General features: G+C 40.3%; 2 protein-coding genes and 1 non-coding gene across 4 annotated transcripts in view; 1 reads left to right on the forward strand and 2 right to left on the reverse strand.

Moving 5' to 3' along the window:
* The first annotated feature begins 356 nt into the window (after positions 1-356).
* Positions 357-3,486, forward strand: OPN1SW (opsin 1, short wave sensitive). Its single transcript, XM_029955527.1, has 5 exons — positions 357-702; positions 1,008-1,176; positions 1,526-1,691; positions 2,223-2,462; positions 3,373-3,486. The coding sequence occupies exons 1-5, from the start codon at positions 357-359 to the stop codon at positions 3,484-3,486; spliced, it is 1,035 nt and encodes a 344-aa protein (XP_029811387.1).
* Positions 3,487-4,546: 1,060 nt separating this feature from the next.
* CALU (calumenin) overlaps positions 4,547-22,037 on the reverse strand; it is a 29,427-nt gene continuing 11,936 nt past the window's right edge. Inside the window, exons 3-7 of one of the 2 annotated variants that reach the window (XM_029923815.1) lie at positions 18,325-18,518; positions 14,855-15,021; positions 13,466-13,526; positions 8,613-8,812; positions 4,547-6,947 (exon numbers count right to left, since the gene is read on the reverse strand). In XM_029923815.1, coding sequence (XP_029779675.1) covers positions 6,843-6,947; positions 8,613-8,812; positions 13,466-13,526; positions 14,855-15,021; positions 18,325-18,518 — 727 coding nt within the window. In that variant the 3' untranslated portion in view covers positions 4,547-6,842. Of the gene's footprint in view, positions 6,948-8,612; positions 8,813-13,465; positions 13,527-14,854; positions 15,022-18,324; positions 18,519-18,591; positions 18,786-22,037 lie in introns of both variants that reach the window. The other variant, XM_029923810.1, reaches the window with a different exon arrangement.
* Positions 19,149-19,256, reverse strand: LOC115286099. The gene has a single exon (XR_003905858.1). It is a non-coding gene; the product is annotated as a U6 spliceosomal RNA (small nuclear RNA).

The raw sequence follows: 22,037 nt of genomic DNA on the forward strand, positions 1-22,037 counted from the left end.
AGAACGCACACAAAAGTGATGGAGCATCTCTGTTAAATGTGGGTCAGCACCTCCCAGGTTGCAGTGACCTGACTCCTATTCATTCCAGCACCCAGCACTGCATGTCGATTCTTTGAGCCCAATATTTTTATCCTCTCAACATGCAATCGGCTTTGGGCCCACAAAAGGAGATTTAGGTGGGGGCTTGGACATCTCTAATCTCAAACTTTGTCCTTAGGAGGCTTAGGATCAGTACTGATCATTCAAGGAGACCAAAAGTGGCTTTGGAGAGAGGGTTCTTTGCAGGGTGGGGGAAGAGGTGGTGGGACGGTACTCTATAAGAGGAATCAGAGGGTGGGGGACATCCCAGGAGTAAGATGTCAGGGGAGGAGGAGTTTTTTCTGTTCAAGAACATCTCCTTGGTGGGGCCATGGGATGGGCCTCAGTACCACATTGCCCCTGTCTGGGCCTTCCGCCTCCAGGCCGTCTTCATGGGCTTTGTCTTCTTTGTAGGAACACCACTCAATGCCTTGGTGCTGGTGGCCACCCTGCGATACAAAAAGTTGCGACAGCCACTCAACTATATTCTGGTCAATGTGTCCCTGGGGGGCTTCCTCTACTGTGTCTCCTCTATCTCCATTGTCTTCATCACCAGCTGTTATGGATACTTCGTCTTTGGCCGCCATGTTTGTGCTTGGGAGGCCTTCATGGGCTGTACAGCAGGTATGCAGGGGAAGGAGACTGGGGGGAGACAAAGGACTGCTCTAGGATTGGAATCAGGGACCAGACTGTTGGGTTAGGGTGGGCCCCTAAAGAGGAGTCTGGGGGAAAGGAGTTTGGTGCTCTTTTCATCATTAGGGTTAAAGCACCACGGACTAGAAGTTTGACCAACTGAGTCCCAAACTCCACACCAACCATCAGTCCAGCCCTCTGTCTCCCTATGCTTGCTCCACCCTGTCAGTATTCCACTCTGTCTGCCAGGCTGGGTAGGCCCATCTATCCCCAATTACCCTCATATTTCACTACAGGTCTGGTGACAGGCTGGTCATTGGCCTTCCTGGCCTTTGAGCGCTACCTGGTCATCTGTAAGCCCTTCGGCAACTTCCGCTTCACCTCCAAGCATGCACTGATCGTGGTCCTGACTACCTGGATCATTGGCATTGGCGTCTCCATCCCACCCTTCTTTGGCTGGAGCCGGTGAGAGTGTAGGGCAGTGGCACTAACTTAGCTATGAACTCAGATTGGCGTGGGTGGAAAGAATTGGGTATAACATTAGTCTCTGACCTCCACTTTTTTTAACAAGCTGGTGGAGTAGGTGAGGGCAAGGGCTGTGGGAGGCAAGTGCTAACGTTCACCCTGCAGTTGAAATTGCTATAGCCTCAGTTGGTAAAGACAGGAACCGCCCCTGCCTGAAGGTCTTTGGGCATCCTCTGGGTTCTAAGCAGAGAGCACAGTCCAGGATCTCAGCTCCACTCCACTCATTTTTGTGCTGAACCCTGTGGTGAGCAAGTGCCTGTCCAGTGGGTGAGTGCTTGGTCCCTTGCAGGTTCATTCCTGAGGGCCTGCAGTGTTCCTGTGGCCCTGACTGGTACACCGTGGGCACCAAATACCGCAGCGAGTACTATACGTGGTTCCTCTTCATTTTTTGCTTCATTGTGCCTCTCTCCGTCATCTGCTTCTCCTACACGCAGCTGCTGGGAGCCCTCAGAGCCGTGAGTGATTTTTGTGAGGTTCAGGGAGGAGGGGGCCAGGGCTCCAAGATGAGAGGGAGGAATGGGTGAGTGCTTTAGAACATAAGACATCTGGAGGCACCTGGCTGGCTCCGTCGGAAGCGCATATAACTCCTGATCTTGGGGTTGTGAGTTCGAGCCCCGTGTTGGGTGTAGAGATTACTTAAAAAAACAAACTCAAAAAAAGAAAGAACATTAGACATCTGGAAATGTTCATAGCCAGGTACAGGAGATTTCTAAAAGCAGTGAGGGGAGTGGGGGCAGGGAGAATGACGAAATGGTGTGAAGAGTAGTGTGGGGTCCTCTCTGCTCAAATGTGTTTCAAGAGATTCTTGTGATCCCTTCCAATGTCATAGACCAGAGAGCCATCTCCATTCTGCCTTCCTCAAGGAAGGAGAACAAGAGGCGCTAGGCCAGAAGAGAGGCAATTGGAGTGAATACCCACCCTCTACCCCAGTAGTAAAGGGTTGAGTTGAGGGCCAGGAAGAGGATGTTTCTCTGTGCTCTGCCCAGGTCGCAGCCCAGCAACAGGAGTCAGCCACGACCCAGAAGGCAGAGCGGGAGGTGAGCCGCATGGTAGTGGTGATGGTGGGATCCTTTTGTGTCTGCTACACGCCCTATGCTGCGATGGCCATGTACATGGTCAACAACCGTAACCATGGGCTGGACTTACGGCTTGTCACCATTCCTGCCTTCTTCTCCAAGAGTGCTTGTGTATACAACCCCATCATCTACTGCTTCATGAATAAGCAGGTAAAGCTCTCCGTTTACATTCCTATGAGACTCGAGTTTGTAAGACCTGGTTCTTCTCTCATCAATGACTTTTAATTCAGAGCACCTTGGACTCTACTCAAAAGGTTTCTAGGGTGAATAAGGGAAGCTATTGGTAAGCACAGGGAGAAAGGAGTGGTTGTCGAAACAAGGGAATAGAAGCCAGAGAAAACAGAATTTGAACCATAAAAATCGGGCTGCTCCGAAGGGTTTTCTTGAGAAACAAACAGATTTAATCATTACCCTAAATTGCTAGTCCTTCCATTCCACGAGTTCTTAATCCTTCCCAACTTCCAGCCTGCAGGAGCATATGCAACGCACAGAAATCGCAACATATGCATAGATCTCTAAAACACTTTATCATCTGAAGGTGCCAGGTGGCCTCCTATCTCAAATCCTGAATCTGAGCTAATCAAAAAACCTGAATTCAGATGAATTTAGGAGAGTTCCTATCTTGTGGGGCAAACCCCCTGCTCTGAGAATTATTAATAGCTATTTAATTTCCTTAGCCTTCGGAGATGGATTCAAAACTCCTGGTTGGGAACAAAATTGGCAATCCTTTTCAATTGGGAGCACCTTCTTGTAACCGTGGGGTGCGTGGGCGGGCCAACTCTGGCCCCACTTTTGAGTGTTTTAATGAAGAAGGTTGCTTTATGAGGTTTCCTAGCAGTGGACCCTCTGAGCCAAAACGTGTAGGGGTTACTCTTGTAGACCCAGCAGCAGCTCTCAGGATTAGGGAGATATATTCAAAACCACGAGGAGATCCTGGGTATATGGCACTGTATGAGGCTCTTGGGGTACAAAGAATGAGATCTCTTCCCCCGTTGCCCCATGTCATCTCCTCTGTACTGGTCTGCATGGGACAATCTCCAATTCTGCCCTTTCCTTCCAGTTCCGAGCTTGCATCATGGAGATGGTGTGTGGGAAGCCCATGACAGATGATTCTGAAATGTCCAGCTCCCAGAAAACCGAAGTTTCCTCTTCCAGCCAAGTTGGTCCCAGCTAAGGAGCCATATTGGCTTATTTGGAGCAACTAGGATTTCCCATTTAGGGCAATCTTTCTCTCAAAAACCGAACTACTAACAAATGCAGAAGATGGGAAGGGGAATGATGGCAATTTGGGGCACCAACCTCCCATTTTCCTACGATTCCTTTCCAACAAAGCTATTGTTCCAGGCAGGTCTACTTTAGACCACTCCAAAGGCCACGTCAACAATCCTCAAATTCCATTCCTAAGTGGCACCATTCACAGCACTTGGAGAACTGACTTCTACATATGGGGCAACTAGAAAGGAGCATGGCTGATTTTTCAGTGTATGGATAACAATTATCTTCCTTTTCAGTAATTTGTTCTTTCTACTGAGGAATCTCTTCTAAGATGATAGTCTGAATTAGAACAAATGAAAACACCTTAGAAATGGGAAAGATAGAAAAAACAAACAAAATCTTGAGTAAACCCAAAATAGGGGTTTGATACAACCTCTGTATGCCATGACTGCCAACAATCCCTGTAGCTCTGGCAGGGACAGCTGTGTGCAGATGCTCCCGAGCCAGCACGACTTACTCCAGGTGCTCCCCACCCAATTTGGCTAAACATACAGATCTGTCGTAAGCTGTGTATTAATATTTAATTCTCTTCATGTTTTCAAAAGGACCTTACATACCTTTATTCAGTTCATAATGTTCACAAAATGTTCAAAAAACTGTTTTACCTTACACTTTATGCTACCCCTAAAAAAAGCCTTTTTGAAATAAAAATCAAGATGAATGTTGTGTGTACATTCAGGAATGGCTTGTTTGGCATCAGATAATTATGTAATGAGCAGCTGGGCTCCTCTCCAGTTATACAGCCCGAGGAAAGCAGAAAAGGGTGATAGCTGTAGTGAGAAGATGACAGAAGATTTCAGAAGAAAGGAGTAACTAATTTGGGAGCAGGCAAGGGAACTTCTCTGGGATGGGAAGGAGTACAGTAAACTTCCAGGAGACCTCCTTTTCTTTGACATTTTATAGCACCTGTAATTCTAAGCAAGAGTCCCATTTCTTAAAGGAATAAAGGACATACGTACTGCACAATGAATGTAAACAGTTTTATTTAGAAACAGATAGGTACCTGTTTGCATTATAGAATATAAAACTTGGTTTACACCCTATAAAAAATAACCAGTATCCAAATTCAAGAGAGCTAGCATTCACAGAACACACAATGTGGGTGTGTAGCCACTGTTCACCAGCCTCAGGCTTGACTTAAACCAAAAAGATAATCCAGAGGGATCATTAGAGATTAGAGTACAACACTTGCTGCTGAGCACCCAGCATCCAGAAGTTGCCATTTTAACATATGAAGGTTTGCTTTCTAAGTGCATAACATTAACAGAAGGCCTGGGTTTTCTGTACCTAGTGAGCTGTGAGGCTATCCTGCCACACAACTCATGTGTTCTCTTTAATCCCGGCTGATGTTATTTCTGATCTTCTTAACAATAAAAATGGGGAATCTGGAGAGCAGAGAATTTCCATTCCCCTATGCTGGAGTTAAACTTTAAAAGAGTGCATCTATTCTCAAGAGTTCAATGCAAAGGCCAGGATGAAGGTACATGATAATCTGTTTTTTTTACCAGGCCAAGTAGTCCCCCTCAACATGATCATGGAAGACCAAAGGATATACCTAGGTTCAGATTATAATAATCACCCAGCACCACCTGAATGTACTATCCATAAAGATATATGAAATAATAAAGGTTAGATATACATATATTTATCTTAGTAACCTGAGGGCTAAAAAAGCTTGGAATACAATTCTTCTCAAAAGAGGTCCATCTTTAAGAAAGGGACCAAAAAAGACAGTTTGTGTTACATAAAATATGGGTAAAGTGTGTTGGGAACAGAAGGTGGCTTCTTCAGCTCTTTCTACAATGTTCTTCTCTTTAACAAGGATTGGCAATCTGCTGATCCATGATACACTTTTTGGGGGCAACGGGAAGAAGGGGAACCAGGGGTAAAGGGAATGATGGGTCAAAGGCAAGAAGGTTGAGCAATGGTCCTCAAACCAGAGTCCTCTACGCAGGCCCTCTCATCTTTGAGTCTGAGTTCAAGCTCTTCAGCTGACACAGAAACAGGCCTGATAGTAAGTGGTTAGCATTCTGAGGTATGAGGATCCCTGGTAAATTCAGCAGCATGTGGTTTTTGGAAACCAGCCCACAAGATAAGAACACTGCAACCAAGCTCCTAATACTGCTATTTAACCACTGTCTGAAAGAGAAAGGAAAGAAAAAAAAAATCCCCAATACACTAGGAGGTTATAAGCTTCATTTCATATAAGGGGGTCCAAATCTACTCTACCTCAGGGTTTCTTAAAAGAACCCTCATTCAGTGATCATTTCTCTTATTAAAGGCACTTTCAATGACGTAATTGGAAAGGAGTACAATTTAACTGCAGTGAAAGCAAGATTAATTCCTAGGAACCCCTGGGGAGATAGGCGCTGAATGGGGCACTTAAAGTGAATTCAGTAGGCAAGACAGTCTTGAGCACTTCAACAGAAGCACACCCAGAAAAAAGTGTGCCCTGAAAACACTGGTATTTTTCCCTTAATTTTCCAGCTGTTTCTCTATATAACTCTGTGAAAAGATCACACTCACTACTTGATTGACTTTCAAGACACTGGCCCTAACTCTTCCCACACACAGCTGTGCCCAGCAAAATTAGCAAACAGATAGTCCTACTGGGAAGAAAAAAAAATGAATGAAATCAAGTCGAGCCAAGCTTCCTGAAAGCACAGGGATCTGTCCTTGCCCAGATAATGCCACGATCAATTGCTGGACCTACAGCAACTGAATGGACTATGTGGCCCCCTACTACTTATAAAACATACTTCTCAATAGGCAAGATTAAATGTTGTCTCTCTAAATATTAATTGTGGGGCATTTCCCCCCCTTTTCTCTCTCCTAAACATTTATTATCTCAGGCTTCAAAAAATTAGGTAAGTCAGAATTATAAGAATTACACGGCAAGGGTTGAGAAAGAGTGAAGGGCTACTATCTGCCTACAAGCATGAGTTGAGGATGTTGATCCTTCATATCATACTCCCAACCAGAAAACAAATACAAAAATAAACACACGTTATACATAATACAAAGTGTAAGTCTACAAACACAAGTGTACTAATTAGAGTTGTTCCTCAGAAGCACGGTTCCCTCCAGTCCCTCAAAGAGGAGGAGGAATGGGGACGGGATGGTTTTCATTACACCTTTTCAGGTCTTAAAAAAAGTTTGTAGTAACAGTCTCAGTAGCGCAAACAATTTCATGTGAAACCAGAAGCTGTAAAAATAAATTACTTTTGAAGAAATGTGGGTTCCTCTGTCTGTAGCTCAGAACTCATCGTGTCGTACTAAGGCCTCACCAAAATCTGTGGCTTGGCTGCCCACAAATAAATCATACTTGTCAACAATCTCCTCCTTAGTAAGCTTGCCATCCTGAAATCAGAGAGAAGAGTGAATTGAGGCAAAATAGATTTCCCATTCCAAATTTAGGAACGCTGCTATAGAACAAAAGGGATTAGTCAAGATTTAAGATTCAAGGGGCACCTGGGTGGCTCAGTTGGTTAAGTGGCCGACTTCGGCTCAGGTTATGATCTCGCAGTTCGTGGGTTTGAGCCCCATGTCAGGCTCTGGGCTGACAGCTCAGTGCCTGGAGCCTGCTTCGGATTCTCTGTCTCCCTCTCTGCCCTCCCCTGCTCATGCTCTCTCAAAAATAAATGTTAAAAAATTAAAAAAAAAAAAAGATTCTAATTTCACTAAATTACAGGGGAACTCAACCTTCATCCCTGACCCCTTCCACATACACATAGAGGGAAGAAAATAGCAATTAATACATTTTTTCTTATTAAGTTAAAATTGGAAGGATGGATATAATATAGCTTAATAACTTATTGCAAGAGATACATCAAGCAAGATATGGGACATCTCCTCCATATAGGTAAGAGACAGAGAGAACTGGGTAAAATAAAGTGCATCAAGTCACTGCCTCACAGGAACAAAGAAATCTGCCAACATTCTCACATGGTCCTCATCCCCACTACACTCTAGCCACCAATCAGATTCCAGACACAAGCCCAGATGAAGGCTGAAACACTCATCTCAAAAATTATCTAGGCCTGGGTGGCTCAGTTGGTTAAGCGTCTGGCTTCGGCTCAGGTCATGATCTCACGGTCGTGGGTTCGAGCCCCGCGTCGGGCTCTGTGCTGACTGATAGCTCAGAGCCTGAAGCCTGCTTCGGATTCTGTGTCTCCCTGTCTCTCTGACCCTCCCTTGTTCACACTGTCTCTCTCTGTCTCTCAAAAGTAAATTAAAAAAAAAAAAAACATTAAAAAAATTTTTTAAATAATTATCTAGGCCAGACTTCCAAGATTTGACCTTGTAAGTTTCTTTTTTCTCCCATAGCTCAGTTAGGACACAGCACTTGGCTACTTTAAGTGACTGAAAGAACTCAAAACAGACCAACCCTTACAAAGGCTCGATAAGACACTGCATTTGAAACAGAAGACTAGCCTAGATATAAATGTTCAGAATACAACCCCCCCCCCATCTTTAGATTGATTTTCAGCTCACTCTAAGCAGAGCATTCAAATCACTGAAAAGGTGACAGGGCTTAGTGATAATACCACTCTTTTAATAAGCCAAATGCCTCAGATAATTGATCAAGGACAATTTTAACAGGCTTCAGAGAAAAGCTGATTTAAAAACCTAACCACTAAGAATTTTAAAAAGCATATTTAAGAAGGAAACGACCAACTTTAAGTAGGCAAAATGTGCCTATAACAGGTAAAAGAAAAAAGGAAATAATGAAAAAAAAAAAAAAAAGCAGGGAAGATTTCCTGGGGATCCAAAGATAACAGACAATGCATGCTGGGCACAGGCTATGTACAGAAGCTCTTTTCTGAAGCCAAATGCCTCCAATGGTGTGAACACTGGGCAAAGGGATTTCTACAATGGGATCAGGTAGCTAGCACTGCGCTTTAAGTTTTTAATTGCCAACTTAAGATTTGCAGCAGACTTAGACTAAGTAAGACCTTACATGCTCTATGTACCCCAACAGCAATGTTTTAGGTAATCCCCAAGGAACAGACTTGCCAGACTTACCTTGTTCTGGTCTGATTCATAGACGAGGTGCCTGGCTTCTGCCTCCGCATGATCGTAGTCTGACGGGAGGATCCAGTCTTTGGTCTCTTCCTTGTCCATCTTCCCATCACGGTTCTTATCTCGAAACTCAACAAATTGTTCTCTTTCTGTCTTTACCCATTCTGGCTCATCAACATTTCCATCATGGCTGTACATGTCACCTGTGTGCACAGACATACATAATATCAAGGGTGAGTTTGTTTTTTCCCAAGATTGCCACATGCTAATCTGGCTTAACTTCTTCCCCACCCAAAATGTAGTAGCAGTTGTTACAAGGCTATTTTATAGGTCAGAAAGACCTTAGAAATCAAGGCATTTTCCTGAGGTTTAATTAATATTTCCAGCTATTGATTTTGAGTTAATGAGTCCAAAGAGTCCTCAGACCTTAAAAAATGAAAAAATAAAGGGAGATGACTAACATCCAGAAAGGTAAAGGCTAACATTCAAATGACAGTTGTTTCCTACATTCCATTTCAATCCAAGGTAACTAGTTAAACCAGAGTATTGGTATTAGAAAGGTCCTATTTTAAATTCTCAAGAAAACTTGAGTGTAGACTAGAAGCCCAAACTCTCTACCAACCAATTACTAAGGATATTTCAGAACGTATTTCTAAAAATGAAGGGTATATTCTTATATAGCCATAATGTCATTATCACATTTCACAAAATCAATTTCTTGGTATTACTGAATACTCAGTCCAAATCTTAATTTCCTGTTATCTTCTAAAGTTAGTTTGTTCAAATTACCAATAGGAATGGTGGTGGCTAAGAAGTTGTTACTGTACCTGAATTTTATTAGATTTAAGAGTTAAAGTACTTTAAAACTCAGTATTTACGACCAACAGAGATTATTCTTTACAACTGTTTAAACAACTTTTTTTTTTTAATAGTTTATTTATTCTTAAGAGAGACAGAGTGTGAGTAGGGGAGAAGAGAGACAGGGAGACATAGAATCTGAAGCAGGCTCCAGGCTCTGAGATGTTAGCACAGAGCCCGATGCGGGGCTTGAACCCATGAGCAGTGAGATCATGACTTTAGCTGAAATCTGACACCTAACCAACTGGGCCACCCAGGTGCCCCTACAACTGTTTAAACTTCTATTTAAATACTGCAGATACCAATTTTAAAATGTGTAATAAAATACTGTTTGTCAAAATTCTTTTAGAATTATGTGAAAGAAAAATAAAGACTCCTGAGGTATACATCAAAGTCAGTGTATGTGCACTGGATGCAAGGTAGGGGAACATACCTTATATACATCTAAACAGTTTCTAGCAGTTCTAAGCAAAGGTAGTTACTTAGTTGTGGTAAAGGTTTTATATGCAGGAAGCCACAACATGGAGAGTGCTCCAGCAGATGGCCCAAGCCACAAATCTGAACACAAGTTAGCCTGCACTTAGAAATTTCCTGCCAAGGAAATTTAACATACACCAATCATAATCCTCCAACTCAGATTTGGCTAGTTTACCTGACCCTAGAAAATAGGACCTGCTAGCCAGTCACGCCATTTCTATGCTGCTGGCTCTTGCCCCAAATCCCTTGGAAAGAGCGCTCCCCAGCTTGTTAGGTACTGCACTCCCCAGTCCATGGACTGTTTTCCCTTGAATCAAGGATGCACTCATTAATAAAGTATATTATTGTCACTTGACAGTTGGTACAGTCATTTTCCTGAACTTGAGGGCTAAGAGTAGAACTACTTCTGTTTTAAACAAAGGAGGTACTAGTATCTCAGGACAGGACTTGCCCGTTTTTTTCCTATGCTACAGCAGATTCATAAAACGTAGTATTTGTATGATCCACTGGGCCAGTGCCCTGCCTTACCTGTCCTGTGGGTACCTTTCATAGTGCACATATGGGGAAATTCTGAATTAGAGAGGGAATGTGTGCTTATAAAAGATACGGTTTTTCATAAATTTTTTAATGTTTATCTTTTTTTTTTTTTGAGAGAGAGAGAGAGAGAGAGACAGTATGTGCAGGGGAGGGGCCGAGAGAGAGGGAGAGACAGAGGCCGAAGCAGGTCCAGGCTCTGAGCATCAGCGCGAAGACTAATGCAGGGCTCAAACTCATGAGCTGTGAGATCATGACCTGAGCCGAACTCAGACACTTAACTGACTCAGCCACCCAGGTCCCCCAAAAGACATACTTTTAAAAGAAGCTAGAATATACAACACAATGTCAGTGCATTTTATTTATTTTTTAAATTATTAAAAATATTTTTTTTAATGTTTATTTATTATTGAGACAGAGAGAAACAGTGCTTGATTGGAGAGGGACAGAGAGAGAGAGAGGGAAACACAGAATCTGAAGCAGGCTCCAGGCTCTGAGCTCAGAGCCCAACACGGGGAGACCCATGAACTGTGAGATCATGACCTGAGCTGAAGCTGGACACTTAACCGACTGAGCCACCCAGGTGCCCCTGTAAGTGCATTTTAAAGATAGATGAGTAAAGATAAGAATAATAGTATTTATCTTTCTATTTAAAAAGGACTTAATCTGCATAATATTAAGAAATTAATTTGAGATTTCGTTAAAAATGTTTTTAAGATACATAATGCAATGCTTGGAGATGAAATGAGATGATGATTGGAATTTATTTCAAAATAATAAAAAAAAGTAAGGAAGTGGATTGGTTATAGATCTGAAGGGACTGGTCATGGGTAGATGGCTGTTAGGGCTGGGCATAGTTACATGGGATTCTACCTAATTTTGTATATGTTTGCAATGTTCTACAACAAGTTTAAAGAATAAAAAATTCAACAGCATAACTCTGGGACTTATTAATGATAAATGTAAGAGGCAATGGCCGTTTATGGTCTCTTTCCTCAATAGGGCAGAAACTAGCATATCCCTAGAAACTGGAAGAAATTGTTTGGAGACTTCGAGGTTTTCAAAGCCCAGCATCCCTGGTATAAGTTGTTTACATTAGGTAAGGATTTGCAAAAGAAATACACACACGCACATACATGGTTTAATAGTTTCAGAATACAATTCCTCTGCCCTTGGATCTGTATGTTGGGAAGGTAGAAAGAAATACCTCCTTATTTGACCTCAATGCTTGATAAATGATGGTACTTAACAGTTATAAAACTTAATTCCTCTCCTCTGGAGGTTCAAATGAGTTCCTCAGTTTTAACTATGATGATAAAATGGCAAAAGCCAAGAATAAAAAGTATCTGAAGCAGTCTCAGTAGATGCAGCCAGACATTTACTTTCACTGTGCTGATGAACTCCACTAAAAAAAATCATTTTGGTAAAAAAAAGAAAAAAAAATTCAATCTTCCACTGCTCGTCCCTTTTTCTCTAAAAAACTTAAAACACATCACTGAGTCTTTGAAGAATGGTAAATATTCAGAGAGTAATTCAATGGGAATAAACCTAAATATAAGGAGCAAGTATAATTAGATAAAATCTGAGAAAAGAAGTAACTTGCTCAAAACAAGGGACAGGTGAAAAAAAGAAAGGGAACAGAGGACCTAGACAGCAAATACAAACAGAATACTACAGAATGGAGGAAATACTCAGTGCTATCCAATATGGTAGTCACTGGTCACAATGAGCTATCAAGGACTTCAACTGTGGCTGGTCTGATTGGAGATGTGCTTTAAAATATGCTTTTGAAGACAAAAATGAGAAAAATTCTTAATAATTTATAACATGTTAAATGTATAGTAATTTAGATTAGATTAAATAAAATATATTGAAATAAATAATGTTAAAAATTTTTTTCAGTTTATTTTGAGAGAGTGAGAGAGCATGCACACCAGCTGAGAAGGGACAGAGAAAGAGGGAGAGAGAATCCCAAGCAGGATTCACCCCTTCAGTGCAGAGCCCGACCTAGGGCTCTAACTCACGAACTGTGAGATCATTACCTGGTGAACCAAAACCAAGAGCTGGATGCTTAACTGACTGAGCCACCCAGGCATCCCTAAAAATGTTTTTGATATGGCTATTAGAAAAGTAAAACTACATATGTGGCTCACATTTACATTTTGATTGGACAGTGCTGCTACAGATACTTTATCATGAAACACTATTCCTCATGCTGGTCTGGCTTAATGAGATGACCCAAGAGGTAAATTATATTTTTTAATATTTATTTTTGAGAAAGAGAGAACAAATGAGCAAGCAGGAGAGGCGTAGAGATGGAGTGCAGAGGATCTGAAGGGGAGATTCTGCACTGAATGGAGAGAGCCTGATGGAGGGCTCGAACACCCAAATTGTGAGATCATGACCTGAACTAAAGTGGGACGCTCAACTGACTGAGCCACTTGGCACTCCAAATTATTTTTTAATTAACATTAAAATTTTTATTTTATTTTTTGGTTTAAAAATGTTTATTCTTGTGAGAGAGAGAGAGAGAGAGAGAGAGAGAGAGAGAGAGAGAGAGAGAGAATATGAACAGAAGAGGGACAGATAATCTGAAGCAGGCTCCAGGCTGAGCTGTAAGCACAAAGCCTGATGTGGGGCTTGAACTCATGAGCTGTGAGATAATGACCTGAGCTGAAGTTGGACACTTAACTGACTAAGTCACCCAGACGTCCCTCTTTGTTTATTTTTAGAGAAAAAGAGAGAGAGTTCTCACTTGTGGTGTGTGCAAGGAGGGGCAGAGGGAGAGGGAGAATCTCAAGCAGGCTCCATACCCAATGCAGAGCCCGATGCAGGGCTCAATTTCACTATGATGAGATCATGACCTGAGCCAAAATCAAGAGTTAGATGCTCAAGTGACAGAGCCACCCAGGGGTAAGTTATTTCTATGGGCAAACACATTTCTACAACTTCTCAGCTTCTAGGAAAAACAGTAGAAACAGACTTACCAATATACTCCTCCAGGTCAATGAAACCATCAGCATTCTTATCTATATCCTCCATTGTTTCCTGGACAAAAGGGTAAGAAGAGACTATTAAATAAAGTCGTATCTGGATGAATTAGTTTAGGCAATTATTTATCATTCATTAAAAGCACACACAAATGTGTGGGTATGGTTACGGCGTCGGGGTGGCTTAATCAGTTAAAGCAACCGACTTTGGTTCAGATCATAACCACACAGTTTGTTAATTCGAGCTCCACGTTGGGCTCTGTGCTGATAGCTTGAAGCCTGGAGCCTGCTTCGGATTCTGTGTCTCCCTCTCTCTCTCTCTCTCTCTGCCCTTCCCGGCTCACACTCTCTCTCTGTCTCTCTCAAAAACAATAAACATTAAAAAAATTATAGAAACACACATGAACATGTGTAGGTAGGAAGTTGCTGTTTTTCTAGCAGAAAAAAATGGTAAAATACTAACTATTTGTTATGCTTCAACCCGAAACAATTATGAATCTTCTTGGAGGAACACTGGCACTATTTAATAATGACCTATCCCACCAAGCCCATGGAGTAGCCCCAGTCATGCTGAAGTCATTCTAACAAATATGACTAACAGGTATGTAACTATAGTCTACGTTTTATGTTTATAAAACTATAAAGTCTACAGTTTGTGTTTTACTGGTTAACTGCCTTCTGTGAGAATTCTTCAATATTACTGTTATTAGTGTCTGATCAATGGTTATGGGATTTTTTTAATGTTTATTTCTGAGAGAGAGAGAGAGGGAGACACAGGAAGGAGCATGAGTGGGGAAGGGGAGGAGAGAAAGGGCAACAGAGGATCTGAATCAGGCCTCCCATTGACAGCGGAGAGCCCCATACAGGGTTCAAACTCACCAACTATGAGATCGTGACTTGAGCTGAAACTGGGTGTTTAACTAAGCCACCCAGGTGTCCCAGTTATGGGACACTTAAAAATAGGGTATTCCTAGGGCACCCAGGTAGCCCAATCAATGAAGTATCCAACTTCGGCTCAGGTCATGATCTTGAGGACTACGGGTTCGCGCCCGACACTGGGCTCTGTGCTGACAGCTCAGAGCTTGCTTCATATTCTGTGTCTCCCTCTTGTCTGTCCCTTTCTCACTTACTCTTGGTCTCTTCAAAATAATAAATAACCATTAAAAAAAAATAGGATTTTCCTGGAGCACCTGGCTGGCTCAGTCATTAGAGCATGGGATTCTTGATCTTGGGGTCATTGAGCTCAAGCCCTACACTGGAGCTTATTAGAGCTTACTTAAAAATAAATCATTCTTCCAAATATAGGGGACGGCTAAAGACAAAAGATAGTGTAAACAACAAAAAGAGAAGCTGAGTTTCTGTTGAGAATCACTGCTCTCCACAGACCTGTACTACTATGTCTTTCATGTAGTCATACTCCTCAGGGTGCAGGAAAGCTGTGAATTCTTCCTTTGTGGCAATAAGGTCTCCATCCTTGTCTGCCATTTTAAATCTCCGCTCATCTCTAACCATCATTTGTTTATAGTTAAATCCATCATCAGGGTCTGGATCATCTAGAAAACAAAACATTTAGGTCAAATCTTAACAAACTTCCACAAAACATGAAAATATATGGGCTGAAAAATCAATTTTCAAGAAGGATAAACCAAGCAATGAAGAAACAACCTGAATCCACAGGTAAAATTGTAAGTGTGAAAATATTCAGTTTTGTCATCAAGGTCAGGTTCAAGTTGAATGTAAATGTTTGCCATCCAACATGGAACCCTGGCTCCTTGGCTATGTAACCTATGTAATACTTCACTATTTTTGGTGATACTAAGGCTACTAGAGGGTTCAAGCTTTCTAGTTATATTTGAGAGGCAGTGGTACTTCTAAAGCCACACTATCTGGATTTGAATCCGAACTCTACCCACCTCCTAGCTGTGTGACTGTGGACAAGTAACTTAACTGTGTTCCAATTTATTCATCTATAAAATGGAGGTGAGAATGGTGTCTGTCTCACAGGACTGCTATGAGGGAAAATGAGCAAATAATTCTAGGTGTTTAGAATAGTGCCTGGTGTATAGTTGGCTTTCAATAAATGTTAGCTATTGCTATTTTTATTAAACATTCGACTCCCACTGAGAAGCTAGATATCAAAGGCTTTCTATCTCATATCAAGGTCTCTTTGATTCAAGCAACAGCATCATTACCCTTTGAAAAGTCACACTTAGTTTTTTCAGCCAACTCCGATTATCTACCATGAGTTACAGGTACTGTTTGCCATCCCTTTCCTCATTTATGTAAGATTCTAGGATGCAAAACTAATCTAGAATTATACATAATAGGTCAGAGGTTGCCTAGGGACAGGGAGAGGGAAGGTAAGCAGGATTATAAAGGGGCACGAGGAAATTTTTTAGGGTGATGAATATGTTCCTTTATCTTGACTGTAAGGATGAATTCGTTGGTACATACCTATGTCAAAACTCATCAATTGTGCATTTTAAATATGTGCAGTGTACTACATCCAATTATACCTCAATAAAGCTGTTACAAAAAGCAAACATTAGATTACAACCAAATTGAATTGGGACCTATCCATGTGTTATGATGTTGAACTATATAAGCAGTAGTTATTTAGTCTCTTGAAGAATGAAATTCAGTTTCTTTAAGTTGAAGGAGTTATCTGTAGGAAAAAGCCCAAATTAAATGAACAAAAAAACCTTTTCAATCTCTGTGTGGACTAAAAGATAGCACATGAAGATATCATGAAATGTAAAAGACACCACATTCAAGCTAAGAAACAACTGTTCCTAGAACATACTGATTAAATAAAAATATGGCACTAGTTTTATAAAAAGACCCACAGGGCCCTTTTAACAACAGTATCACACTGCTGACTTTTGATACCAAAGTTCAGTCCTTCCATACTTTAAGCACAGTTTGAAACTTCATTCTTTAAGACGGCTTATTGAATGAATGAGTATACATGATACTCAAACCATAATAGGTTGAAGATGGAGAATTTAAAGAAAAGACACTTTTTAAAGATACTAAGTTATCTCTTATAAACAAAGTTTCAGTACTAACTCTGTAACAAAAATAAGATAGCAGAAGACAACTTACACAATAAGACTAGATTCTTAACTAAGAGCCCTTCTCTCTACCTCAGGGTAACATGTGGTGACTGGAATCAAGCAGCCTGATAACATGCACACAAAAGATAAAATATTTTATTTTATTTTAAATAACTAAGTTCATGTGTTTGCTGTCACTCCTTAGAGTGCCATATCTATCCTAAGTACCAGTTTACTGTGCTAGCCAGCCTGTAGTTTCAAGCAGGCTTTTTTTTGTTCTAGTTGTGGGATAGCCAGGATGGATCTTAGTATTTCACATTTTACTTGTAGCAGAGACAGTGTTAAACTTCCTCCTGTGGAAAGCAGATTAATTAAGACAGATTTTAATTAAAAGCTAAGATGACTTATACCTGAACTCAAACATTAAATCAAGAACATACTCTCACAAAAAACCCTGGCAGCACTTCTGTAAGCCACCTCATTACCCCAATGCTATCTACCCACGTGCCTCCAGGGAAAGATGCCTTATAAAGATATTGCTTCTCTAGCCAGTGCTTCAGCTTATTCAGTCTCAGTAGAAATACCCATTACATTGAATCATTTGACTTGAGAGAACAGATTTTTATGTACATAATCATACAAAGAATTTAAAATTCATTTTGGGTAGCAAGTAAGAGCCTAGGTCTGAATTGAGATTTATTAACATACCATTCTGTTTAGATCACCTATAGCCTAGCCTCTGCTCTATATTTAAATGTCCAAATAAATCAGGAGGGTGCTGGGTCTCAGCCAGAAAGCAGAAGCACGGGTGCCTCTCCATCTGCACTGACTTCTTAATACACATGTTCTTAATTGGGTGAAGGATATGTTTGGTTCTTGGCTAAGTGTCAAGCATGAAGTGAGATTGCCACTTAAGTCTTAGGAATGAGAACAAGCTCAATACAGAAATAAAAGTCTCTTCACTAGAAATGCATGCAGTCCTGTAATTAACACAGACAGCTGGCTATTCAGTGGGGGAAACAGACCATTATACACTCACTGCTTGTTAATCAGTGGTGGAGAATGCTCGCTTTAACCCAGAAATTTGCCTTATTTCCAGGATAAAAATGCAAGAAGTAACATTTATACATTCTTCTCTCAAATTGTAACTACAAAGAGGAATCGCATAACAAAAACACCCTAATCATCAACTCAGTAAGACTGCCACCTAGCATTCAGCAATAGGCAAGTGTAATAAATAAAAGAAGATTACTAACAGGTGGCCCAAGCATACAAGCTACCAACTCAGCAGAAAGCAATCACATTTATTTGCCTTGAAGCATTTGCATGGCAGGCTAATAAACTCATGTGCCAGAGAAAACAAATGGGAAATTTTCATTTCTAAACTTCAGTAAGCAGACCTACTAAAATAGTTAAATTTTATCAAGGAAAGGTATCTGATCTTGGTCACCACTTTAATGTGACCCAGTCAAGAGATATTTCAAAGTCTCTTGCTTTGCATTATTGAAATAATGCTGCCTTTTAGATGAGAGCTGCTCCAAAAATGGTCTGAGGGATCACGGAAAGAAAAACTGTTAAAGTATATTCTGAAATGCTAAAGATGTAGAAGATGCCAGACCTTACAAAACTAAAATACTTAATATACACATTTAAAGTTAATAAAATAAAGGGAAATCAGTTCATCACAGCATTTGGACTATTTTTAAAGAGCACAACTTCTTCCTTTCCTTCACTGTGTGACCCATTTGTTTCTTTGACTCAAGACCATGGTCTCTATCAGGCTGACATCTTGCCCCTTACCCAAGTAAGTGCCATAAGTCACGTTTCTGTACTCATCCCAGGAGATTAAGCCGTCTTGATTCATATCAAACTCGTGCCACTGGTTTTCAACATTGTCATATATGTATTTCTTCTGGGCGTGCTTAATCCAGGATGTCAGCTCCCCCTCCGTCACAAACCCATCTTTATCCACGTCTATTTTATCTACAATCATTCTACAAGACAAAACAGTTACGTTTCAAGGTGCCAGCTCCACAAGGCTTTTTCCCCCAGATAGTAGGGACCTACCTAAAACGTAGCCGTAGGTGGCATTTTTATACTCCTCCCAGGAAACGAGGCCGTCCTCATTGAGGTCATGCCCCTTCCACTGTCGCTCTACATCCTCGTAAATCCAGCGTTTTTGTGCAAATTTAATCCAGTCTTTGAGCTCATCCACAGTGACAAACCCGTCCTTGTCGCCATCTATTTTACTTACAATCTTTCTGTAGAAAATGCAGAAAAATCCAGCAAGAGGTTAAAAGGACACAGGGCTCTAGACTTAGCCAGGTGTGTGCTGTGACCATAGGTGTTGCCTAGGACTAAAGCATAGACATAAAAATTGTCTCCAAAAAAACCTTCCAGACAGGCATCTGAAAATATTTCTCTGAAATGGCCTGTTACTAGTAATGAGCACTTTAGACGAGGAGAGCAAGTCCATGGTTGGCGCACTTATATGCAAAAGGAAACCAAGTCTCCTTTTAGGGATGAGGTTACAGCCAATGGTCAGAATCCAGGAGTGAATATCCATTCCTATCTGGGTTCTCCACTCTTCGTATCAAACAACATGCAAATCCCTTTTTTTTTTTATTAATATGGAAAGCTTCACGAATTTGCATGTCATCCTTTGTGCAGGGGCCATGTTCATCTTCTCTGTATTGTTCCAATTTTAGTACATGTGCTGCCAAAGTGAGCACAACATGCAAATCTTTATGCTTTTATTGCTTTTAGGAGAATCTAAATTTCTTGGTAAATAATCACAAATCACTGATAGGGTTTTCTAAAAATTCAAAAATTTAAACCAGACTTTAAAAAATTCAGCTGCTTTTAAAAAAAGATAACACTTTTGTTAAAAAATGTATCAAACATAGTTCTGAGGTCACTTATACCTCAAGATTATTAAAAAAACAAAAGCCAAAAAACCAAAACCTAAACACATGCATAAAAAACACCCCCAAATCAAAAAGAAAATAAAAAATCCACAGGTACACAAAGACACAAGGACAGACACGTTTCTTATAAAAAATAGCTAACAGCCTATTACATACTATGTTGAATTGGACTTTCACATAGAACCACAAAAACAGAGAACTCAGAGGAAACGTTGTGATAAGAATGTCCACCCCTGACATACATGAGATTATGAGAATGTTAATAAGTTGAGAGGGTGAGAATACAGATGATAAAGCAAAACTACAAAGCTAAAGAATCAATATACTTCACCCTTCATGCACTCTTCTTCCAGGCTTGGCATCTCAGTTTAACTTAAGAATTTCAAAATATGTGCATGATATCAAAATCCCTAAAGATGCAACCACTCACTTACAGTGGCTAAGATGACCAATGAAAAGTCAACCCAAGTAAGTGGCCCAGTTTGGAATGGGAACTTCAAATCAAGATGCCCAAGAGAAGTGAAATCTTGGCATAATCGTATGCTTTATTATTGCAGGACTGAAAAAGACTTCTGACTTGGTAGCAAATAATGTCTTTTCCCAGGCTGCATTCATTCATGAACACAACATTAGAAAATGATTAAAATCACAGACTACTAGTGACACTATGAAGAGATTCATCTTGATATTGGTACGTTGTTAGCCTTAACTAGCTAGTACCTAAACTCTACTAATTTAACAAGCATACTCCTTCAGGAAATGTGTCATCTTAGAGCTTTTACTCTCAAGTGTTAACAGAAAAGGTAAAGCAGTAAGAAGCTATCTCTTAAATACCCTCCTCTATCTGCATGGACATAAAAGTTTATTGTAACTTTAACTCTAGAGTTTAAAAAAATATCAACACATTAAGTTATACCAGTATTAAAAATCTTTGCATTATCTATAATAGGACCTAGTTTATGTCCAAATGGTACTGACTACCAATAGTGCTACTGTACCATTAAGATAAAAAGGGTAAGGTATCAGAATGCCTCCCATCCTCAAACGAGAGAATTTTAAACTACTATAAACAGCCTAAAGCAGGTCACTCAGATAAGGATCACTTGGATAAAGAGCACAGGATTCCACAAGATGGGCTTTTGTTAATGAAGTTGGCTGAATCCCACTCTATTTATTCCAGCCAAAATACCTCAAATGGTTTAACCCAGAGGTTGGCAAACCTTTTCTGAAAAGGGACTGATAGTAAATATTTTTGATTTTGTGAGCCACATATGGTTTGTCCCATATGTCTATACTTCAATAACCATTTAAAAATATAAAAGCCATTCTTATCCTGCTGGCCATCCAGCCTGTAGGCAGCTGTGAAAATATACTGGAAGCGGGTATGTCCTCTTTTAGGCACTAAGCTCTAAACTCTGATCTCTAAAAGCCTGCGCAAATTTATGAAGCTAATGGTGTTGTCTTCCTGTGACCTACAGATGTAGTTATTATGTCATCAAGTAAGCATTTATTCCAGGGTAGACACAATGCACTTAGTGGACCTTATTAAGTTCTTTTCTCCTAAGAAGTAACACATGCCTCTGCATTTTTCAAGAGTCAAAAATCAAATCCTTTGTTTTTTTTTTATGAACCAGTGTTAGTAAGTAGGTTCGAGGAGAGTTCCAAAATATTCCTGAAATTTTCAGCATGCAAAATTTTATATATATTCTTATGTGCACTGTTCTGAGGAAGAGTCTTTTGCTTTCCTTAGACTCTCAAAGGGATTGGCCTGTGACCTAAAAAAGGATGATGACTGCTCTAGTTCATTTCTAAAGCAAATATATCAAGTGTGAGAACTTTTTAATATTCAGGATCACCATCTCAAAACAAATAAACCCTCATTTGAAGGACACACAAATGAAAATTAAGTATATTTAAGACCACTTTGGATGACTGGGGATGAATATACACATAAAAAAGTATATTCTATTTGTCAAAATTCTTAAGAAAAAAGGAAAACTATATTAAATTGTTTTTAAAGTGTTTTAGATATTACTAAAGATTTAAAAATAGTAGTGAATTTTTGCCACCTGCAGGTATAAACAATGATCTCTCCATCACTTGCTTTCTATATAGATGGAAAAGAGGAGAAGAATCTGTTGTTCCCAACCTCTGGTATAGAGTCACTTACCAAAACAATGTTTAAAATGCACAGTGAATAAATTTAAAAAAAAAGTACATCTGGAATCCTTGCTTACAATAGTACAGCACCTCATTTGTCATTACCTCCAAAATTTAGGAGAAGCAAATAGTACTCGTTCATACATTCTATGAAAAACATGATTTTAACCATCTTACTCTACTCAAATATGGAGTCTGCTCATGTGTTGAGTTTTTGTTATTTACTGATGACAAAAGGAACGTTCTATTGAAAACTGCTAGCAGAGCCATTCTACCTACCACCTATATAGAGCCAGAACACACTCATTAACACCAAGTCTAAAGGCCCTTTATTTAAGAGTAATTCTGTGAAGAGCCATGTACAGACCCAAATATGGGTCAGACATGCACATTATTAACAGGTGAGACATGAAGATTGAGACTCTC

Source organism: Suricata suricatta, chromosome 2 (genome assembly GCF_006229205.1).
Source record: "Suricata suricatta isolate VVHF042 chromosome 2, meerkat_22Aug2017_6uvM2_HiC, whole genome shotgun sequence".
NCBI classification, from domain to species: Eukaryota; Metazoa; Chordata; class Mammalia; order Carnivora; family Herpestidae; genus Suricata; species Suricata suricatta.

Bases quoted from the DNA above. Each gene is read 5' to 3' on its own strand.
- OPN1SW (XM_029955527.1), top strand. From the start codon at position 357: ATGTCAGGGGAGGAGGAGTTTTTTCTGTTCAAGAACATCTCCTTGGTG. The intron at 1,692-2,222 runs GTGAGTGATTTT...TGCTCTGCCCAG, and splicing joins TGCTGGGAGCCCTCAGAGCC to GTCGCAGCCCAGCAACAGGA. The intron at 2,463-3,372 runs GTAAAGCTCTCC...CTTTCCTTCCAG, and splicing joins ACTGCTTCATGAATAAGCAG to TTCCGAGCTTGCATCATGGA.